At 36.2% G+C, this 20493-nt stretch overlaps 1 protein-coding gene across 1 annotated transcript; it reads left to right on the forward strand.

The window, feature by feature from the left end:
* The first annotated feature begins 7281 nt into the window (after positions 1-7281).
* Positions 7282-7566, forward strand: LOC147454315 (uncharacterized). Its single transcript, XM_086517317.1, has one exon. The coding sequence runs from the start codon at positions 7282-7284 to the stop codon at positions 7564-7566; it is 285 nt and encodes a 94-aa protein (XP_086373443.1).
* Positions 7567-20493: the final 12927 nt, after the last annotated feature.

The raw sequence follows: 20493 nt of genomic DNA on the forward strand, positions 1-20493 counted from the left end.
TTGGAGAAAATGAAGGAAGCTCAAGGCACACTACAAAGAGTATATTACTTAGTGTGCAATGGAAAGATAAGATAGCCCTAGAGTGATGGGCGTATATACAATGCACGGGGAAGAAACCTCATAGTGAGGGAAATAAGGTGAAAGTTCACTATGGCCTACATAATACTATTGAGAGAAATTTAATTATAAGAGGTTTCTTTGTGAGAGGAAAATTGAAAAAGTGACACAAGAAAATTTTTTTGGGTCATAATAAGTGTAACAAAAATGACAATTATACGTGTATTTTGGTATTATATATTCTATACCCGTATTATACATGTATCTCCAAATAAACATTATTTCGATCGAAATATTGGTCGATTGAAATGTTGTTTGCCTTATAAAAAAGGCAGTGCGACAGTTCGAATGAACTGTCACGATAGTGATTTGCTGATAGAGAGAGAGAGAGAGAGAGAGAGAGAGAGAGAGAGAGCAGAGAGAGAGCATAGAGAGAGAGAGAGAGAGAGAGAGAGAGAGAGAGAGCATAGTAGCTTCCTTCGATAGCGACAGAGCCTTCGCTAGTCAGGCAATTCTTTCTTTTATTTTTTATGTTTTTTTTTGTGAAATTTATTTGCTAGCGCTGTTGTTGTGGAGCTTTGCTTCCACCTCAGTGTTAGTTTGCAGGTTCTTTTTGCTAGCGTTGTTGTTGTGGAGCTTTTCTCACACCTCAATGTTAGTTTGCAGGTTTAGGCTCCCGCCCTTGGCTGTGTTGATCCTCGTGACACACTGCAAGGGGGGTTAGACTTTAGACGCTTCGTTCTTTACTATTGTTGACCTTCGTGTCGCACTGTAGGGAGTAGCTTAGGTTGTACAACTGCATTTTATGTCTCTGGTTATTGCTGACCACCGAGTCGCAGTGCAAGGAGGGGTTAGCTATCTTACATCTTTTCTTCCTAGTTGTTGACCATTGCGTCGCATTACTGAAAGATCAGATTTAATAAAATAGATTCTTTGTCTCTATCTGCCTCTGACCACCGTGTTTCACTGCAGGAAGGAGTTTAGGATTTTCAAATCCTTCGTTCTTGACTGTTGTTGACCATCGTGTCATACTACAAGAAGATTGGATTTAATAGATTCCTCGTCTCTCTCTGTCTGTTGTTGACCACCGTGTTGCACTGCAGAGAGAGGTTTCGGGTTGTCAAATCCTTTGTTCTTCACTATTTCTAACCATCACCTCGCACCACAAGAAGATTGGATTTAATAGATTCCCCGTCTCTGATTGTTGTTGACCACCGTGTCGCACTGCAGGGAGCGGTTTAGGATTTTTAAATCCATCATTCTTGGTTGTTTTTTACCATCACGTCTCACTGAAGAAAGATTGGATTTAATAGATTCTTCATCTCTGGTTGTTGTGGACCACCATGTCGCACTACAGGGAGGGGATATATATAATTTACATCCTTTGATTCTGACAGCTGTTGACCATTGTGTCACACTACAGGCTTATTGGATTTAATAAATTTCTCGTCTCTAGCTATTGCTAACCACCATGTTGCATTGTAGAGAGGAGCTAGGTATTATTAATCGTTCGTCTTTGATAGCTACTGACTTCCCTGTCGCACTGCAGGGAGATTAGTATTATACATTTTTTCGTCTCTGGCTGTTGTTGACCACCGCATCGCACTACAGGGAGGAATTATATATCTTTAGATCTTTTCTTACTAGTTATTATTTTCCATGAAATTTTTAGGTCTTTCGTTACTATTTGTTATTATTGTCCATGAAATGTTTTTATTTAGAACTATTCACAATCATATATATCAAATTTATATATGTTCTAGATTTGCCTTACTTATATTTGCTTCATGTATTTTCAGGCTTCAACACACCAGCATCGCAAAATCATTTTGATGCTCTAGTTTTGTCTCTCTATGGAGCTTCAGAAAATCATTTGTGTCGAGCATTTGATCCACTACAGGCAAAGTTCGATGATTTCATGATTGAACTTGTGGAATAGTGTTGGCTAAAATTGTGAATATGTTTTTTCATTAATGGTGTGCAATGTCTCGTAATATTTCCAACTAGATCTTTTATCGTATTTTGAGTTACCTCTTTAAAGTTCTTCAAGTTACGGTTTTAAAATATTTCAAGTTGGATCGCTGAAATCCTCTAAACCATCTCTCTTTTCCAAGTGCTAAGACTTGCCTCATTGAAGTTTATTGTTTTGCATTTCAGGTATGGAAGATGTTGCTCCCGACCAGAATAAACAGCAACCTAATGATCCTTTGCTTAATCATGCATTGGCACAACAAAATTACAAAGAGGAAGATATTCGGGTGTCTCAAAGAGATTTTAGCGCTTTGGCCGCATTTCAAGAAGACGAATTAGAACTTCAAGGGGATCCACTAAATTAAAGGCAATGCAAACAGCTATACCCAAATCACTTTGTACGCGATACATTATTTTGAGTTAGTGGAAATGCCAAGGTTTCCGCTCCCTTGAAAGTTTCAAATTTGCAACATATTATCATTGCAAGAAATACCCTTTCAAGATTTATCCAAGTGTACAAATCTCCACCAAATAATAATCAAGTTGCAATTTAATTTGTGCTACAATGTTATTATTATTATGTATTGTGTCTCAAAGTAGATTGAGTGATCGTCCCACTATAGGAGGCGTCGGCAAAGGATGCCCAGCCAATAAGATTCATGCACGGGAACCCAGCCAATAAGATTCATGCACGGGAACCCAATCAAGAAGATCCTCCTCGCAGGAGAGGTTGCACATATTTGCCCGAAGAAATCGCCTTCATTGAGCAGCTCTCAACCCAAGGCGTGGATTTGGCAAGTCAAGGAGAGACCTCAGCCATGCTACGCGCTCGTATAGAAGAGCTAGAAAGAAAGCTGACATGGTACAAGGCTAGATATGGGCCTGTTATCGAAGAAGAGATAGGCAGTTGCGGGTCCAAGTGATTCCTTCATCAATATAAAAATATGTGTACATATGATCTTATAGGGGATCCAGCTTACGATTTGAATTTAATCTCTCAAACAATATCAAGCTCTTTTTTTATCTTAAATCTCAAGATTTTTAACTAGAAGCACTTTTTGATATGTAAATCTCTATTTATTGGAACAAATGAACATATTGAATGTTGTTGCAGTTGTGTAAGTTTTGTTCTCTCTCTCCCTACCTCTTTTTGACAATGATAGAAAGAAGATGGAGAGAAAGAGAGACAATGAGAGTGAGTGAGTGAGTGAGAGAGAGAGAGAGAGAGAGAGAGAGAGAGAGAGAGAGAGAGAGAGAGAAGGTGACTGTGAAGCTAAACTCCACACAAATTTTGCATTACAAAATTAATTGAGAATATAGTATAAACTTTATAGCTCATCCGTCCCCTCAATCACAGCACCATGTCATCAATTTCTTCGACATCTGAACATTGTGGATCAATATCTTTTGAGTTCCATTCTATTTCATCATCCGAGTTGAGCTCATTTGCAATTTCTTCGTGTGTTTGAAAATACCCAAATATTTCTTCTGTGGCAGCGTATGGCCAACTTTGTTGGCCTATGCATAAGTCACATGTTACAAAATACATAAACCAAGTCCACAGCTCATTTAGGAATTAATCAATTTCGTTTTTTAGCAAATGAGGACCAATTTCTTTCACAGCTACCACTTGAGGCGACAACAGACAATACTCTCACAGCCACATGTTGAAGTTTCACTTTTTCTCCACCATATTCTTTCCACCAAACTAGTGCGCTCATCGTCTTGATAGAATATATATGCCAAGGATCCCCAAACATTCCTTCTCTGCTAGTATATGTTGTCTTCTGTGTGTGCCACATGTCCATCCACATTGCCTAATAGTTGGGCACACACTTTGTTGAAATCACTGATTACTTCATTGTTTGAAGATTGCTCGTGCATCTAGAACTTGGATCTAAGACAAACCCTGCTCCATGTAAAGGACTATGCAGCTGCTCCCATCATCGTTTGACAAACGAGAGCATCATGGCTTTCTCTTTTCCTGCGTAAGATGTACAGTCTTTTAACTTGCAATAGGTTTCATGCATGTACCAGTAAACCCGTCCAAAGATAGAGGCTTCTTTGTCTACTAATCATATCAGATGAGTGAAGGGTTCTGTGACAGTAAAAGTTTTGTCTACATTTCTCTAAAAAATAGGAGAGTTTACAAGCTGATAACATTTGGAAGCAGCATGTTCAGACTTGGGACATTTATCAAGCCAAATGTCCCATCTTCTATCTGCCACTGTTTCAACAAGGGCTGCTTTAACCTGTTGCAGTGTAGAGAGAACGTAATACGTTGTCCAAAATGGGTCACACAAAAAATCTGTAATTTTTTTGTTGGGGACTTTGTTCTAAACAAAGAGTAAGAAAATGAATGCTCCCTTATAAACTTTACCAAGTGGTTTGCATCTAGAAGAATTTGATTAATAGAAGGACCTTTTCCAAAGTCCTTCAAGAGTAGATTCGAAGTGTGAGCATCACATGGAACCCATGTAATCTTTGGATACTTTGCTTAAATTGCTTTTCTAGATACTTTGTAGTTAGATGCATACCTAAATTACCTGCAAGTGTGAGCGTAACTCAACACATGACAAGCAATCAAAATTCACTACTTATCTAAATCTCTTCTAGGTGTGAGAATATCTCTACACAAAGCAAGAGATTATTATTTAGTCTATCTAAATTGTCTATCTAAAGAGAAAAGGGGGAAGAGAGATCAATAGAATGAAAAAAACAGTCCGTTTTCCCGTTTTCACGCTATATATATGACATTATTTCGATCAAAATTCTAAGAAATTATACGATACGGTGTTTTTGTTGACGTGACACTGTATAATACGACCGCATATAGATAGGTATCATATACTATGCCCGTTTAAAGCGTATTTTAAGTACATTGTATAATGTACAATGCAACTTCGTTCAATGGCCCTCCTTAAAGAGAGAGGTACACAAATGTCAACACCTCTCACAAAGACCTAAAAAAAATATTAAAAAAGAAAGCTTTTTCCACGTGTCACTAATCCGCAAGCTTTATCCAATGGTACATAATTGCACCAAAAATCCAACGCTTTACTAAGGACTCCTTATGTAGTCCAATAATGCCCAGACGATCCTAGGTGTGTTCAGACACATTACTACCACATGTATATGGTAACATTAGTGCCACATGATAATTTTTTGCCTTTTTAAAAGAAGCCTTAGAGAAGTATTGGGTTAGAAATACTTTCAATGTTTTCAATAATGATTGAGACTTACCTTAAATGTTATCTTGGTTTTAAAGTATTAAGTGTATATTTTTATTTCAACTTTTATTTCACTTCCTCACATGGCTTGACTTCTCTTGCCTTCTATTCTTTTAGAATGATAAGGTGAAAATTCACTATGGCCTACATAAAGCTATTGAGAAGAGTTTCATAATAAAGGCTTCTTTGTGAGAGGAAAGAATAGAAAGTGACACTGGTATTTGAAAACATGTGGTATCACAATAAAATATTACATTTTTTGAAAAAAACAAGTGAAAGGGTCACAACGGCTTTCGAAAACAATAATAAAGTGATAAAATTGTTAGGTTGAATTAAACAGATATCACTGTTTGGGAAAGGATTACTTCAGCTTAGTCTTGAGCAGATTGAAAATCGAGACTAGGTAGCTGCAAACGATGGTAAACGGAAGTAAAACCAATGAAATATGTGCGAAAGTCGTCCAAAAATTTTACAAATCTCAAAATTTCTTCTAGTATTTCCGGTTTTCTTCTTTGTGAGGAGGAAACTCGACCAGCAACCGCTTAATAAAAGAGACTTTCTTGAACGTTAAAATCGACTAGAATCAATCTATAGAATGCAAGAAATGTAAATCAATGTGAAGTTGTGAAATAAAAGGTGAAATAAAAAGAACTAGTTAATATATATGTGTGTATAGGATTATTAAAATTATGCAAGGTGAAGCTTTACTTTAGAATTCTAAAACAATAGAATGCAAAAAAAACAATGTGTGTGTGTGTGTAAAATTTATTAAAATTATACAAGGTGAAGCTTCACTTTAGCATTCTAAAACAATAGAATGCAAGAAAAGTAAAGACATGTTAGTTTTGAAATGAAAGGTAAGTATCCATCATGTACTGAAAACTATGAAAACCTCCCTAACCAAACAGAACACTAAGGGTTTCTTTTAGAAAGCCAAAAAGTGTGACAACAATTAACTATTTAGTTCACAATATATTACAAAAGCATCGAAAATAATGTTTGACACAATACTCGATGCCCCTTTTTAAACAGAGGTACACAAATGTCAACACTCTCTCATCACTACTTAAAAGAAATAATTTAAAATAAAGTTTATTATCATTAACTTGTCATGTGGCATTAATCGGCAAGCTTTTTCCAATGGTCTAGATTTGCACCCAAAAATCTATCCTTTACTTATGTAATCCAATAAAGTGAAGCTTCACCTTGCACAATTCTAGTAAGTTATATACACACATATACATATATACATACAAACACACACACATACACACACACAATATACATACAATCACACACACACAATATAAATAAGTTCTATACATACATATACATATATACATACAATCACACACACACACACATACACAATATAAATAAGTAAATATATATATAAATGAGATATATATTTATTTATTTATTTATTTATTTATATATTGTGTATGTGTATGTGTGTGTGTCTATATCTATATCTATATATATATATATATATATATATATTGTGGTGGGTGGTCGTGTGTCCGACCACCTAGTGTGGGAGGACACTTCTAAGTGTTCTTGGAATGTAACCTTTACAAGCTAATATAAGGAGGTGCCAGACGGAAGAAAGGCACGCTCATTTAGTCTCAATCTTACTCTACATTTGGGTACACCACATTGGTGGAGGAGACGGGCACGGGTAGTTAGGGACCTTTCTTGTTTTTCTTGATCTTGCTTTTTGGGGAGGATGGCTGCCTTTGCCTTGGATACTGGGTGAGAACTGGCCAGCATAGCCCGCTGGTTGATGCACACGGACTCTCAGAGCTATTTCGTGCAGCATCATCCGTCGTGTGCTGCTTATCAGATTACCCTTAAGTCATTTCTTGCCAAGGCCGCTCTGGTCACCTCGACACTGGTGCAGAACCATCTCTCCACAGGCGATACACTCATGTCTACTTACATACAGGCCAGCAAGCTCATTCCTAGCCAGCCAGTGAGGGGTAGGTCAGCTACCACTACCATTAGGTCCTGTATTTACAAAACCATGGTGGCAACCTTCCCAGACCTGCAAACTACAGTGGCCCGGTATACCAGGATTGCTCATCACTCGCAAGACTCTCAGCCCTCATCCCTCGCAGGCCAGCGAGATAAAAGAGAAGATCGTGACAAGAGAAGGCAAGCTTCAGAGTCTGATTCTGCCTCTTCTGTACACACTGAGTACCGCATTCTCTGTCCCGATACCAAAATTGGCAATGTCATAGGCAAAGGGGACAGTATAATGAAGTCCTCCGAGACGATAGTCACACCAAGATCAAGGTCGAAGATGTGATATTGGTTTTGACGAGCGCATCATCCACATCACCTCCGTCCTCACAAAATTCATGGCGTTCAATCTCCGCTCAGAAGTCACATCTTGATTTCTTTGAGTGTTTCCTGCAACAGCCTGCATTCAACGAGCTTCGCACGACCCATTCTTTGGAGATATTATGTTGTCTTGGTTTCCAAGAGGTTTTCAAAGGTCCCTATTTTCCGCATGCTAGACGAGACGGGATTTGCTGCATCTTTGGTGCAGAGGTGCCTAGTCTGTTCATTTGCAAAAGTAGTAATCGAGCTCCATGATTCAGTTTAAGTTTTAAGGTCTCTTTCTCTGTAGTAGTTTTTTCCTAGTCTTTGTCTTATTAGATCACACCAAACCCCTTTATGGAGATGATGTATGTCGCAAAAAATTTCGCACCCAATCCTCAGTCAGTCCTTCCTCGTCTTGTCCATTTCATTGGGATAGCGACCTAATGTTTGCACAAGCGAGATGTATGAGTTCCATGCCTTGATGATGATTGGCATGATGACGAGTCTAGTCCCCCAAGCTCAGTTTCTTAGCCCCTAAGCCGTTGTATGATCACTCCCCCCGGATGAGGCGTTGGAGTTGATCCCTTCCTGTCGAGTCCCTTCCCAGTCCAAACTTGTAAAAAGATGTCCATCTTTTTCTCCCTAAGGGGGGAGGTGTGGTGGGTGGTCGTGTGTCCAACCACCTAGTGTGGGAGGACACTTCTAAGTGTTCTTGGAATGTAACCTTTACAAGCTAATATAAGGAGATGCCAGACAGGAGAAAGGCACGCTCATTTAATCTCAATCTTACTCTACATTTGGGTACACCACAATATATATATATATATATAAGCAAACCATGATAAAGAGAAGAAAAACTGGTGCAATGATGTCAAAACTTAGTTAAAAATTCTTACAAATTTCAAAAAGTTTGCTAGTATTTTTTGTTTGCTTCTTTGTGACTTAATAAAAGAGACATTCCTGAACATTGCTTTGCTTCACCTTATATAATTCTAGTTAAACTTAACCTAAGGATTTTATTACTTTCTTATTGTTTTAGAAAGCCATCATGACCCTGTCACTTGTTGGCCTTCAGACGGCCATAGGAGAGTGGGTGGAGAATTGGTGCACATTCTGGACCGTTGATTAAGAATCATAGATTGGTGACACATGTCAGGTGGGTTTGTTCTATAATGTATATGGGTCTTTCCATCATTTCAACTTGGTCCCTTCTTTTAATGCTCAATTGACTTTCTTATTTAATAAATGTTATATTTTATAATGTAAATGGGTCTTTCCATCATTGTAATTTGGTCCCTTTATTTAATGTTCATTTGACTTTTTTTCTTTTTTAAATCTTTGTTTAGTTTATAAGTTTTATAAAGGTTATATTTATCTTTTATAATGTAAGTGTGTCTCTTTTCATCATTGTAATTTGGTTCCTTTATTTAATGCTCACTTGACTTTTTCTTAATATTTGTTTAGTTTATAAATGGGTCTCTTCATTTGAGGATCTAATTACTTTCGTGTCAGCTTTTCGATTTACAACATACTTTTTTTTTAATTTTTTTTTTCATTTATAAACAGTTTTCAACTAAAAAGTTATAAATTATCCTAAAATGTAATAATTTTTTCACCACTAATAATTTTCTTTCAACTTTTGGTTTTAATATGCAAATGTCACCTTATTACTTTAGTGCATGTATTATTATTAGGGATTAGCTTTATAATTTTTTCATAACCATGATTTTTTTTTCAACTTTTTGTTTCGATATGTAAATATCACCTTGTTACTTTACTGCGTGTATTATTATTATGGATTATTTTAAACATTTTCAATATTTATTTCTATCCTAAAGATATTATGTGTTTATTTTATTTAATAGCATGCATCATTTTATTGTGTAATTTGTTTTATTGATATATTTATACAAGAATTATATCAATAAACTCTCACTAATATTTTATATGCTTTATGTTTTCATGAGGTCAATTAATATAACACTCATAAAAGAAGGCATAAGGAAAAGTGAAGATTTTTGGGTCAATTCTTGTACAATTGAATTGAATTGTTGGATGTTCTCCATGTGACATTTAAACGTTTTTGGATTTTAATGTGTGCATATGGGAGTGCCCCCCCCCCCCCCCCCCACCACTCTTTCACTTCGTTGGAGTCGAGGTAGCTCTCTCTTTCTCTCTCTCTCTCTCATGTAGGCCATCCTAAATCTTTACCTTGTTTTTAAATATCTCTTCTAGATCTTTGTAAAAATGTTGACTAAGCTATCACAAGTCCATTGACAGGTGTGTGTGTGCCAAGTTTATAGATCATGGCTTAGCAGACAAGTTTACATCTAGTTTACATCGAGCTCACATTGAGTTCACACCAAATTCGTGTGGTGTGCATACCCTCCCAAGCTCACACTTAGTTCACGTCGAGTTCACAACAAATTCGGTGTGGTGCACATACCTCCCGAGCTCAGTCTTAGTTCACACCTAGTTCAAACGGCTTTTCGCTTTGGCAGCTGATGCAGTGAGTCAAGCCTATGGGGAGGCCTTTTCAATTGGGGGGACGCCTTCAGTATGAGGAAAACGGTCCGTTTTCATGGTATATATATGACATTATTTCGATCAAAATTCTAAGAAATTATACGATACGGTGTTTTTGCTAACGTGACACTGTATAATACGACTGCGTATAGATAGGCATCATATACTACGTCCATTTAAAGCATATTTTAAGTACACCGTATAATGTACAATGTAACTTAGTTCAATGGACCTCCTTAAAGAGAGAGGTACACAAATGTCAACACCTCTCACAAAGACCTAAAAAAAATATTAAAAAAGAAAGCTTTTTCCACGTGTCACTAATCCGCAAGCTTTATCCAATGGTCCATAATTGCACAAAAAATCCAACGCTTTACTAAGGACTCCTTATGTAGTCCAAGAATGCCCAGACAGTCCTAAGTGTGTTCAGACACATCACTACCACATGTATATGGTAACATTAGTGCTACATGATAATTTTTTGCCTTTCTAAAAGAAGCCTTAGAGAAGTATTGGGTTGAGAATACTTTCAATGTTTTCACTTATGATGATGATTGAGACTTACCTTAAATGTTATCTTGGTTTTAAAGTATTAAATGTATATTTTTATTTCAACTTTCATTTCACTTCCTCACATGGCTTGACTTCTCTTTCCTTCTATTCTTTTAGAATGACAAGGTGAAAATTCACTATAGCCCACATAAGGCTATTGAGAAGAGTTTCATAATAAAGGCTTCTTTGTGAGACGAAAGAATAGAAAGTGACATTGGTATTTGAAAACATGTGGCATCACAATAAAAGATTACGTTTTTTTGAAAAAAACAAGTGAAAGGGTCACGACGGCTTTCAAAAACAATAAGAAAGTGATAAAATTGTTAGGTTGAATTAAACTGATATCAGTGTTTGGGAAAGGATTACCTCAGCTTAGTCTTGAGCAGATTGAAAATCGAGACTAGCTAGCTGCAAACCATGGTAAATGAAAGAAAAATCGATGAAATATGTGAGAAAGTCGTCCAAAAATTTTACAAATCTCAAAATTTCTACTAGTATTTCCGGTTTTCTTCTTTGTGAGGAGGAAACTCAACCAACAACCGCTTAATAAAAGAGACTTTCTTGAACGTTAACATTGACTAGAATCAATCTATAGAATGGAAGAAATGTAAATCAATGTGAAGTTGTGAAATAAAAGGTGAAATAAAAAGAACTAATTAATATATATATGTGTGTGTATAGAATTTATTAAAATTATGCAAGGTGAAGCTTTGCTTTAGAATTCTAAAACAATAGAATGCAAAAAAAAAAAAAGTGTGTGTGTGTGTAAAATTTACTAAAATTATGCAAGGTGAAGCTTCACTTTAGCATTCTAAAACAATAGAATGCAAGAAAAGTAAAGACATGTCAGTTGTGAAATGAAAGGTAAGTCTCCATCATGCACTGAAAACTATGAAAACCTCCGTAACCCAACAGAACACTAAGGGTTTCTTTAAGAAAGCAAAAAAGTGTGACAACAATCAACTATTTAGTTCACATTATATTACAAAAGCATCGAAAATAATGTTTGACACAATACTCAATGCCCCCTTTTTAAACAGAGGTACACAAATGTCTACACTCTCTCATGAGTTCTTAAAAGAAATAATTTAAAATAAAGTTTATTATCATTAACTTGTCATGCGGCATTAATCAGCAAGCTTTTTCCAATGGTCCAGATTTGCACCCAAAAATCTATCCTTTACTATGGACTACTTATCTAATCCAATAAAGTGAAGCTTCACCTTGTATAATTCTAGTAAGTTTTATACATACATATACATATATACATACAATCACACACACATATACACACTATAAATAAGTAAATATATAATACCTATAAATGAGTTCTTTATATATATATATATATATATATATATACACACACACATACACAATAAATAATTTATATATATATATATATAGATAGATAGATAGATAGATAGATTGTGTATGTGTGTGTGTGTGTGTGTGTGTGTGTATATATATATATATATATATAAGTAAACCATGATAAGGAGAATAAAAGCCGGTGCAATGATGTCAAAACTTAGTTAAAAATTTTCTACATTTTTCAAAAAATTTGCTAGTATTTTTGGTTTTCTTCTTTGCACTCAATAAAAGAGACATTCCTGAACATTGCTTCACCTTATATAATTCTAGTTAAACTTAACCTAATGATTTTATTACTTTCTTATTGTTTTAGAAAGCCATCGTGACCTTGTTACTTGTTGGCCTTCAAAAGCCCATAGGAGAGTGGGTGGAGAATTCTTGCACATTCTGGACCGTTGATTAAGACTCACAGATTGGCGACACATATCAGGTGAGCTTGTTTTATAATGTATATGGGTCTTTCCATCATTTCAACTTGGTCCCTTCTTTTAATGCTCAATTGACTTTCTTGTTTAATAAAAGTTATATTTTATAATCTAAATGGGTCTTTCCATCATTGTAACTTGGTCCCTTTATTTAATGCTCACTTGATTTTTTTTCTTTTTTAAATCTTTGTTTAGTTTATAAGTTTTATAAATGTTATATTTTTCTTTTATAATGTAAGTGTCTCTTTTCATCATTGTAGCTTGGTTCCTTTATTTAATACTCACTTGACGTTTTCATAATATTTGTTTAGGTTATAAATGGGTCTCTTTATTTGAGGATCTAATCACTTTCTTGTCAGCTTTTTGATTAAAACATACTTTTTTCCTTGCAATTTTTTTTTCATTTATAGTCAGTTTCTAACTAAACGATTATAAATTGTCTTAAAATGAAATAATTCTTTCACCCCCACTAATAATTTTCTTTCAACTTTTGGTTTTAATATGCAAATGTCACCTTATTACTTTAGTGCATGTATTATTATTAGGGATTAGCTTTATAATTTTTCACAGCCATGTTTTTTTTTTAACTTTTTATTTTGATATGTAAATATCACCTTGTTACTTTACTACATGTATTATTATTATGGATTATTTTAAACATTTTCAATATTTATTTCTATCCTAAAGATATTATATATTTGTTTTATTTAATAGCATGCATAATTTTACTGTGTAATTTGTTTTATTGATATATTTATACAAGAATTATATCGGTTTTTAAACTCTCACTAATATTTTATATGCTTTATTTTTTCATGAGGTCAATTATTTATAACACTCATAAAAGAGGGCATAAGGAAAAGTGAAGATTTTTTGTGCAATTCTTTTACAATTGAATTGAATTGTTGGATGTTCTCCATGTGACATTTGAACGTTTTTGGATTTTAATGTGTGCATATGGGAGTGCCCCCCCCACTCTTTCACTTCATTGGAGTTGAGGTAGCTCTCTCTCTCTCTCTCTCTCTCTCTCTCTCTCTCTCTCTCTTATGTAGGCTGTCGTAAATCTTTACCTTGTTTTTAAATATCTCTTCTAGATCTTTATAAAAGTGTTGACATTTGTGTACCTCTCTCTTTTTCTATTTTTAAAATATATTTTACTCTAAATAAGTCATTGTTACACTTGTTTCCAAAGAGTGTGATACTCTAATGTGACAAAAAATAAATAAATACTAGTGCCACTTTCTCATTTTTCCTTTCACAAAGATCCCTCTTATTATTAAGTTCCTCTCAATGGCATTACACAATAGCATTAAGTAGATCATAGTGAACTTTCACCTTGTTTCTCAATTTCTTCCAATGGTTCCAAGTGAGTTTTTAATAGTGTTTAAAAAACAAGTGAAAGGGTGATGCATACTATTAAATGAAATAGATACATATTATCTTTATGATAGAAATGAATATTGAAAATATTTAAATCTAATCCCTAATAATAATACATGCACTAAAGTAACAAGGTGACATTTACATATCAAAACAAAAAGTTGAACAAAAAAATCTTAGTTGTGAATTTCTTTTAAAGCCAATCCCTAATAATAATACATGCACTAAAGTAATAAAGTGACATTTGCATATCAAAACCAAAAGTTTTAAAAAAAAATGAGTGGTGAAAAAATTCTTTCATTTAAGGACAATTTATAAATTTTTACTTAGAAATTGTCTGTAAATGAAAAAAAAAATTACAAGGAAAAAAGTATGTTTTGAATTAAAAAGCTGATAAGAAAGTAATGATCCTTAAATGAAGAGACTCATTTATAGATTAAACAAAGATTTAAAAAAAGTGAAGTGAGCATTAAATAAAGGGACCAAATTACAATGATGAAAAGAGACGCTTACATTATAAAAAGAAAATTTAACTTTTATAAAACTTATAAAGTAAACAAAGATTTTTTTTTAAAAGTCAAGTGAGCAATAAATAAAGGGACCGTATTACAATGATGGAAAGAGGCATTTATATAAAAATAAAACAAAAAAACTCTATTAACAAGAAAGTCAATTGAGCATTAAAAGAAGGGACCACGTTGAAATGATGGAAAGACCCATATATATTATAAAACAAGCTCACCTGACATGTGTCGCCAATCTTTGATTCTTAATCAACGGTCTAAAAAGTGTACCAATTCTTCACCCACTCTCCTATGGCCTTCTGACGGCCAAAAAAACCATATATGTGTGTGTGTGTGTGTGTGTGTGTATGTGTAAAATTTACTAAAATCATGCAAGGTGAAGCTTCACTTTAGCATTCTAAAACAATAGAATGCAAGAAAAGTAAAAACATGTCATGAAGTGAAATGAAAGGTAACTCTCCATCATGCACTGAAAACCATAAAAGTCTCCCTAACCCAACCCAACACTAAGGGTTTCTAAAAAAAGGGTTTCTTTTAGAAACGCAAAAACTCGATACTTTATTGTGACCACGACAACAAATGTTTAAAAATGCTAGTGTCACTTTCTACTCTCTCTCTAAAAAAAAGTCTCTTATAATTTATTATTAGGTTCCTCTCAACTTTGAAGAGGCTTATGTTGTTTAAACTATTGAAAAGTAGTCTTGTTTCTCTAAATTGTCTCTATAGGATACAGGAGCCGCTTTAGAGACGGTGAGATTGAGATGTCTTGATCTCTGTCTACATTCCATCATGCTTCGAGCGGAGAGGCTCAGTAGGTAGTTGATGTGAAGATCTATTTAGTAGTAAAGATGTCATGGGGATTGATGCTCCACAGAGAGAACGTGAGGCGAAACATGAAAATTGTGTGTTAAAAAAATGAGCACCATTGGGGGGGCGGACTTTGGGCGTATTCAGAGGAACTAGTTGTGACCCGCGCGTTGCTGCTGCCAAGGAAAAAATGCCTCTATTCTCATAGGGTTATCTTCTCTTCTAAGCGGAACACTGTCAATACTCTCTTCCTACACGTATAGTCTATCATATTTATAAAAGTGATGCATGACACGACCTCTTAATAGATGCTGCAAAGCATTCTTTGATACCAAGATTGGAAGCTTCTCATAGACATTATTTTTCATTGAGGTGCTAGCCCTTGTTCAAAAAACTTAGGAGTGCTCTAATTCTATTGGGTGTGTGTGTGTGTGTGTGTGTGTGTGTGTGTGTGTGTGTATATATATATATATATATATATATATATATATATAGAGAGAGAGAGAGAGAGAGAGAGAGAGAGAGATTCCTTCATTTGGTCTACCTTGATCTAGCAATGCTACCAAGCTTGATTATAGAGATTAGATAAGTTAGCATGGTGTTAAGAGATGAAATCTAAGAGAATTCAATGTAATAATAAAACTTTTTTTAATAAATGGAGCGAGTTCTAGAATTGGTTTCAATGATAGGAACGCAATTGGATTCAATATTTTTGCTCCACTCTCTTACTTGCTTCTATCCTTGTACATATGTATACATACATATATATATATATCTATATATATATATATATATATATATATATATATATATGTACACATAGTACACACACACACACACACACACACATATATATATATATATGCTTGAAGCGAAGATTAGTCACAAAGGTCTTGAGACATCATGATATCTTCCAATTATGTCTATATGTACACACAGCGCGCGTGCACACACACACATATATGCTTGAAGGAAAGATTTGTCACATATGTCTTGAGTTGGTCACATTTGTCACAGAGAGGCATCTTGCTATTGTTCCAATACAGTAACTATGACATTCAAAGTTTCTATGCTCCCCTCGTCCCCCCTCCCCCCCCCCGCCCCACCCAAAACCCTGTAGTTGAAGTGACTATCCCAGGTGGACATTCAAAAAGGAGAAGCGAACTCCTTGTTCTCATTTTTTTGAAAAGAAAAATATTATGATTGGTCTCCCTCTCTCTCTCTCTCTCTCTCTCTCTCTCTCTCTCTCTCTCTCTCTCTCTCTCTACCATCAGATAGATCTTTGAGATCTCATTGGGTGTTCCTACAACATTTCAAATTCTCCTCTTATCAAGACGTGTGCGTATGTGCGTGTGTGTGAGACAGAGACAGAGAGAGAGAGAGAGAGAAGATGAAACGAAAATAACTATATTCTTACCCATGTTGTGAGATATATCTTTTGGGATTGTTCCGATGGAATTAAAAATTTTCTTCTTGTTTATCTTCTCTCTCTCTCTCTCTCTCTCTCTCTCTCTCTCTCTCTCTCTCTCTCTCTCCTCCTCCTCCTCCCCATAGATATTCACTTTTGTTGAAGGCTTGTCTTGTAACTTTAGGGTTCCTACACGCGAGCATTTTGTTATGTCTTCCTCTCTCCTCTCGTGTCATTTGTTGGACTTTGCATTTCAACACATTAAGTACGACACTTAATAATTGTCGCCTCTCTCTCTCTCTCTCTCTCTCTCTCTCTCTCTCTCTCTCGTTGATTTTAGATTGGCACCCTTGCCTGCCAAAATTTAAGAAATTTATAGATTTTTAAGCATGGCCCACATTTAACTCTTAAAAATAAATAGAACAAAATAAGCAAGAATTGGTAAAAGGTCCATCAACCGGGAAATCTCTCTACCCACTTGGAGTGTTCTCTTTCGTTGATTTTAGATTGGCACCCTTGCCTCCAAAATTTAAGGAATTTATAGATTTTTAAGCATGGCCCACATGTTAACTCTTATAAATGAAAAGAACAAAATTGAAGGAGTACGAGCGAAAGTGCGACGCAAGAGAGAGTGCGAGAAGAAGAGCACGACAATATGGTGAACTCGCTCTACTGTAATGTGTAGAGCATAGTGAGTTCTTATTAGGTTTTCACAAAAGAATATGTGTACATACCTGGCGGCCCGCCCACTTACCTGGGCGACCACATTGGGCTTTATACCCCAACAACCTCCCACTTAAAGTCCAATGTGGTACTTTAAGTGTGAGAGAAGCTACTATACAAGCTAATATACAAGAGATGTAGAGAAGTGATGTACTACCCTACACCTAACTGCTTGCGAAAATGCGCAAAGCTCTCTGAGGGAAGTCCTTTTGTAAGTAGATCAGCAGGATTTTCTGTGGTGTGAACTTTGACAAGCTGAAGTTGCTTATCCTCGAGCATTTCCCTGATGAAATGATACTTCACATCCACATGCTTTGTCTTTGAGTGATAAACTGGATTGCGAGCCAATTGTATAGCACTTTGACTATCACAATATAACACAGGAATCTCTTCTTTGATTCCCAAATCTGTTACTAGTCGATTAAGCCAAATTGATTCTTTGCATGCCTCTGATGCTGCAACATATTCAGCCTCTGTAGTAGACTGAGTAACACAATCTTGTAATCTAGAACGCCATGATACTGCTCCACCAGCCAATGTAAAAACATACCCTGACGTAGACCTTCGGTTGTCTAAATCACCTGCATAATCTGAGTCTGTAAAACCCTTTACACTTAGCTCCTGACTCCCATAGCATATATGCATACTCTTTGTAGCTTTCAGATATCTCAATATTCCTTTCACTGCCTCCCAATGTTTCTTGCCTGGGTTTGACATGTATCGACATACTACTCCCATTGCAAATGCAATGTCTGGGCGAGTAGCAATCATTGCATACATCAAACTACCCACTGCAGACACATATGGAATCTTATCCATTTCAGCCTTTTCTTCCTTAGACACAGGACAATCTTGTTTGCTAAGTTTCACATATGGTGGCAATGGAACACTCAATGCCTTTCCCTTCTCCATATTGAAACGTTGCAAAACCTTGTCAATATACTATGTTTGAGATAACCAAATCAACTTCTTTGATCTGTCTCTCTCAATGCGCATACCAAGTATATGACTTGCCTCACCCATGTCTTTCATGTCAAACGATTTTGCCATCTTTGACTTCAAAGCTGAAATTTCTTCCAAGTGCTTGCCAGCAATCAACATGTCATCCACATACAAAATAAGGATCAGCCAACTGCCATCCTTAGCCTTCTTTGTATATAGACAGTGATCGAACTCACTACGTTTGTAGCCTTGAGAAAACATAAACTTGTGGAATTTATGGTACCATGCCCTCGGTGATTGTTTTAAGCCATAAAGACTCTTTAACAATTGGCATACCCAATCTTCCTTGCCTTTCTCAACAAACCCTTCTGGCTGCTGCATGTAAATTTCCACATCTAAATCACCATGCAAGAACGTTGTCTTGACATCCATTTGGTGCAACACCAAATCTAATATGGCAACCAATGCAAGAAGCATCTCAATGTAGTCATCTTGACCACCGGAGAGAAGACTTCATCAAAGTCAATGCCTTGTTCTTGCTTAAAGCCCTTGGCAACAAGCCTTGCTTTGTACTTTGGCTGACTATCATGAGCGGTGATCTTATACCTGTAAACCCATTTACAAGGTAGAGCCTTTTTGCCCTGTGGTAATTTAACTAGCTTCCATGTCTTGTTTTTATGCAGAGCTGTCATCTCTGACTGCATGGCCAATTGCCAATTCCCGGAGTCCTTCATTTGCACTGCTTCCTTGTAACATGAAGGCTCATTGCAATCAGTCAACATGACATAATTCATAGATGGAACAAACCTATCAGGAGGTCGTGTGACACGTCCAGATCTACGCACAATAGGTGGCTCAGGCTCAGCCACAACCTGTGGTTCCACGCTATCCTGTCCTTGCTCCTCTTGAGCCCTGACATTTTGTCTTGCATGTGCAGGTCCATCTTCTTGGAAAACAACTCTTCTAATCTCCTCAACCCTCTCTGGTTTAGAATGATATTTGGATTCATTAAAGTGAACATCATTGCTGCGGACAACCTTTCTGGATTCGGGATCCCAAAGTCTGTACCCCATCTCACCAGAATTACCATAGCCTAGAAAGATGCACTTTCTACTCTTTGGCTCAAGTTTGTTCCTAAATTCCTTTGGAACGTGAGTATATGCCTCACAGCCAAAGACTCTGAGATGCTTGTATGAGGGCATTTTGCCTGACCATACCATCTCTGGCACTGAATCCTTCTGCAAAACCTTGCTAGGAGATCTATTTACAAGATGAACAGTTGTTGATACAGCTTCAGCCCAAAACCCATTTGGCAGCTGTGCATTAGACAACATACTTCTGACCTTCTCTTGTATGGTCCTATTCATCCTCTCAGCAACACCATTTTGAGGAGGATTGTAAGGAGCAGTAAGTTCACGTTTTATACCTTTTGACTCACAAAAGTCCTAAAAGGCCTTTGAAACATACTCTCCACCATTGTCAGTGCGTAAGCATTTAAGCTTCTTGCCACTCTGATTCTCCACAAGAGTCACAAACATTTTGAAAACACTAAACGCTTCATCCTTGTGCTTGAGAAAGTAAACCCATACTTTCCTCGAGTAATCATCTATAAATGTCATAAAGTAAGAAGCTCCCCCTAGAGATAGGTTAGGCATAGGTCCACACAAATCACTATGAACAAGTGCCAACTGTGTATCTCTTCTACTGCTTCTATGCTTATGTGGCTGCTGTGTTTGCTTACCATACAGAGAATGTTCACAGAATTCAAAATCATTAAATGAAAAGCCAGGCAAATAACCAGAACGAGACAAGATTTCCATTCCCTTCTTGGACATATGTCCTAACCTGCTATGCCACAAAGAAACGTTCGGCTGCTCGGTTACATTGATTACATTTTTAGAGACATTTGATACATAAATCACGTAAAGTCCTCCAGACTTTACTCCATGTGCTACTGTCATAGAACCCTTGGATATCTTCCACATGTTCTGTCCAAAAGTGGTGACGTAGCCAGCATCATCAAGTAAACCTGTGTTGATCAAGCTCTTTGTAATTGCGGGAACAAGTCTCACATTCTTCAGCGTGAAAGAAGAGCCATTCTGAAACTTCAATTGAACATCTCCTACACCTAAGATCTCACATGTCTGCCCATTGCCTAGCCGAACATGATCTTTAGTGGTCACATAAGAAGTAAACCACTCCTTGTTTGGAGACACATGAAGTGATGCCCCTGAGTCTATAATCCAGTC

Source organism: Adiantum capillus-veneris, chromosome 7 (assembly GCF_014529385.1).
Source record: "Adiantum capillus-veneris isolate H3 chromosome 7, ASM1452938v2, whole genome shotgun sequence".
NCBI classification, from domain to species: Eukaryota; Viridiplantae; Streptophyta; class Polypodiopsida; order Polypodiales; family Pteridaceae; genus Adiantum; species Adiantum capillus-veneris.

What these genes read in the sequence shown, in the direction of transcription:
- LOC147454315 (XM_086517317.1), top strand. Translation starts at nt 7,282, where the DNA reads ATGGTGGCAACCTTCCCAGACCTGCAAACTACAGTGGCCCGGTATACC.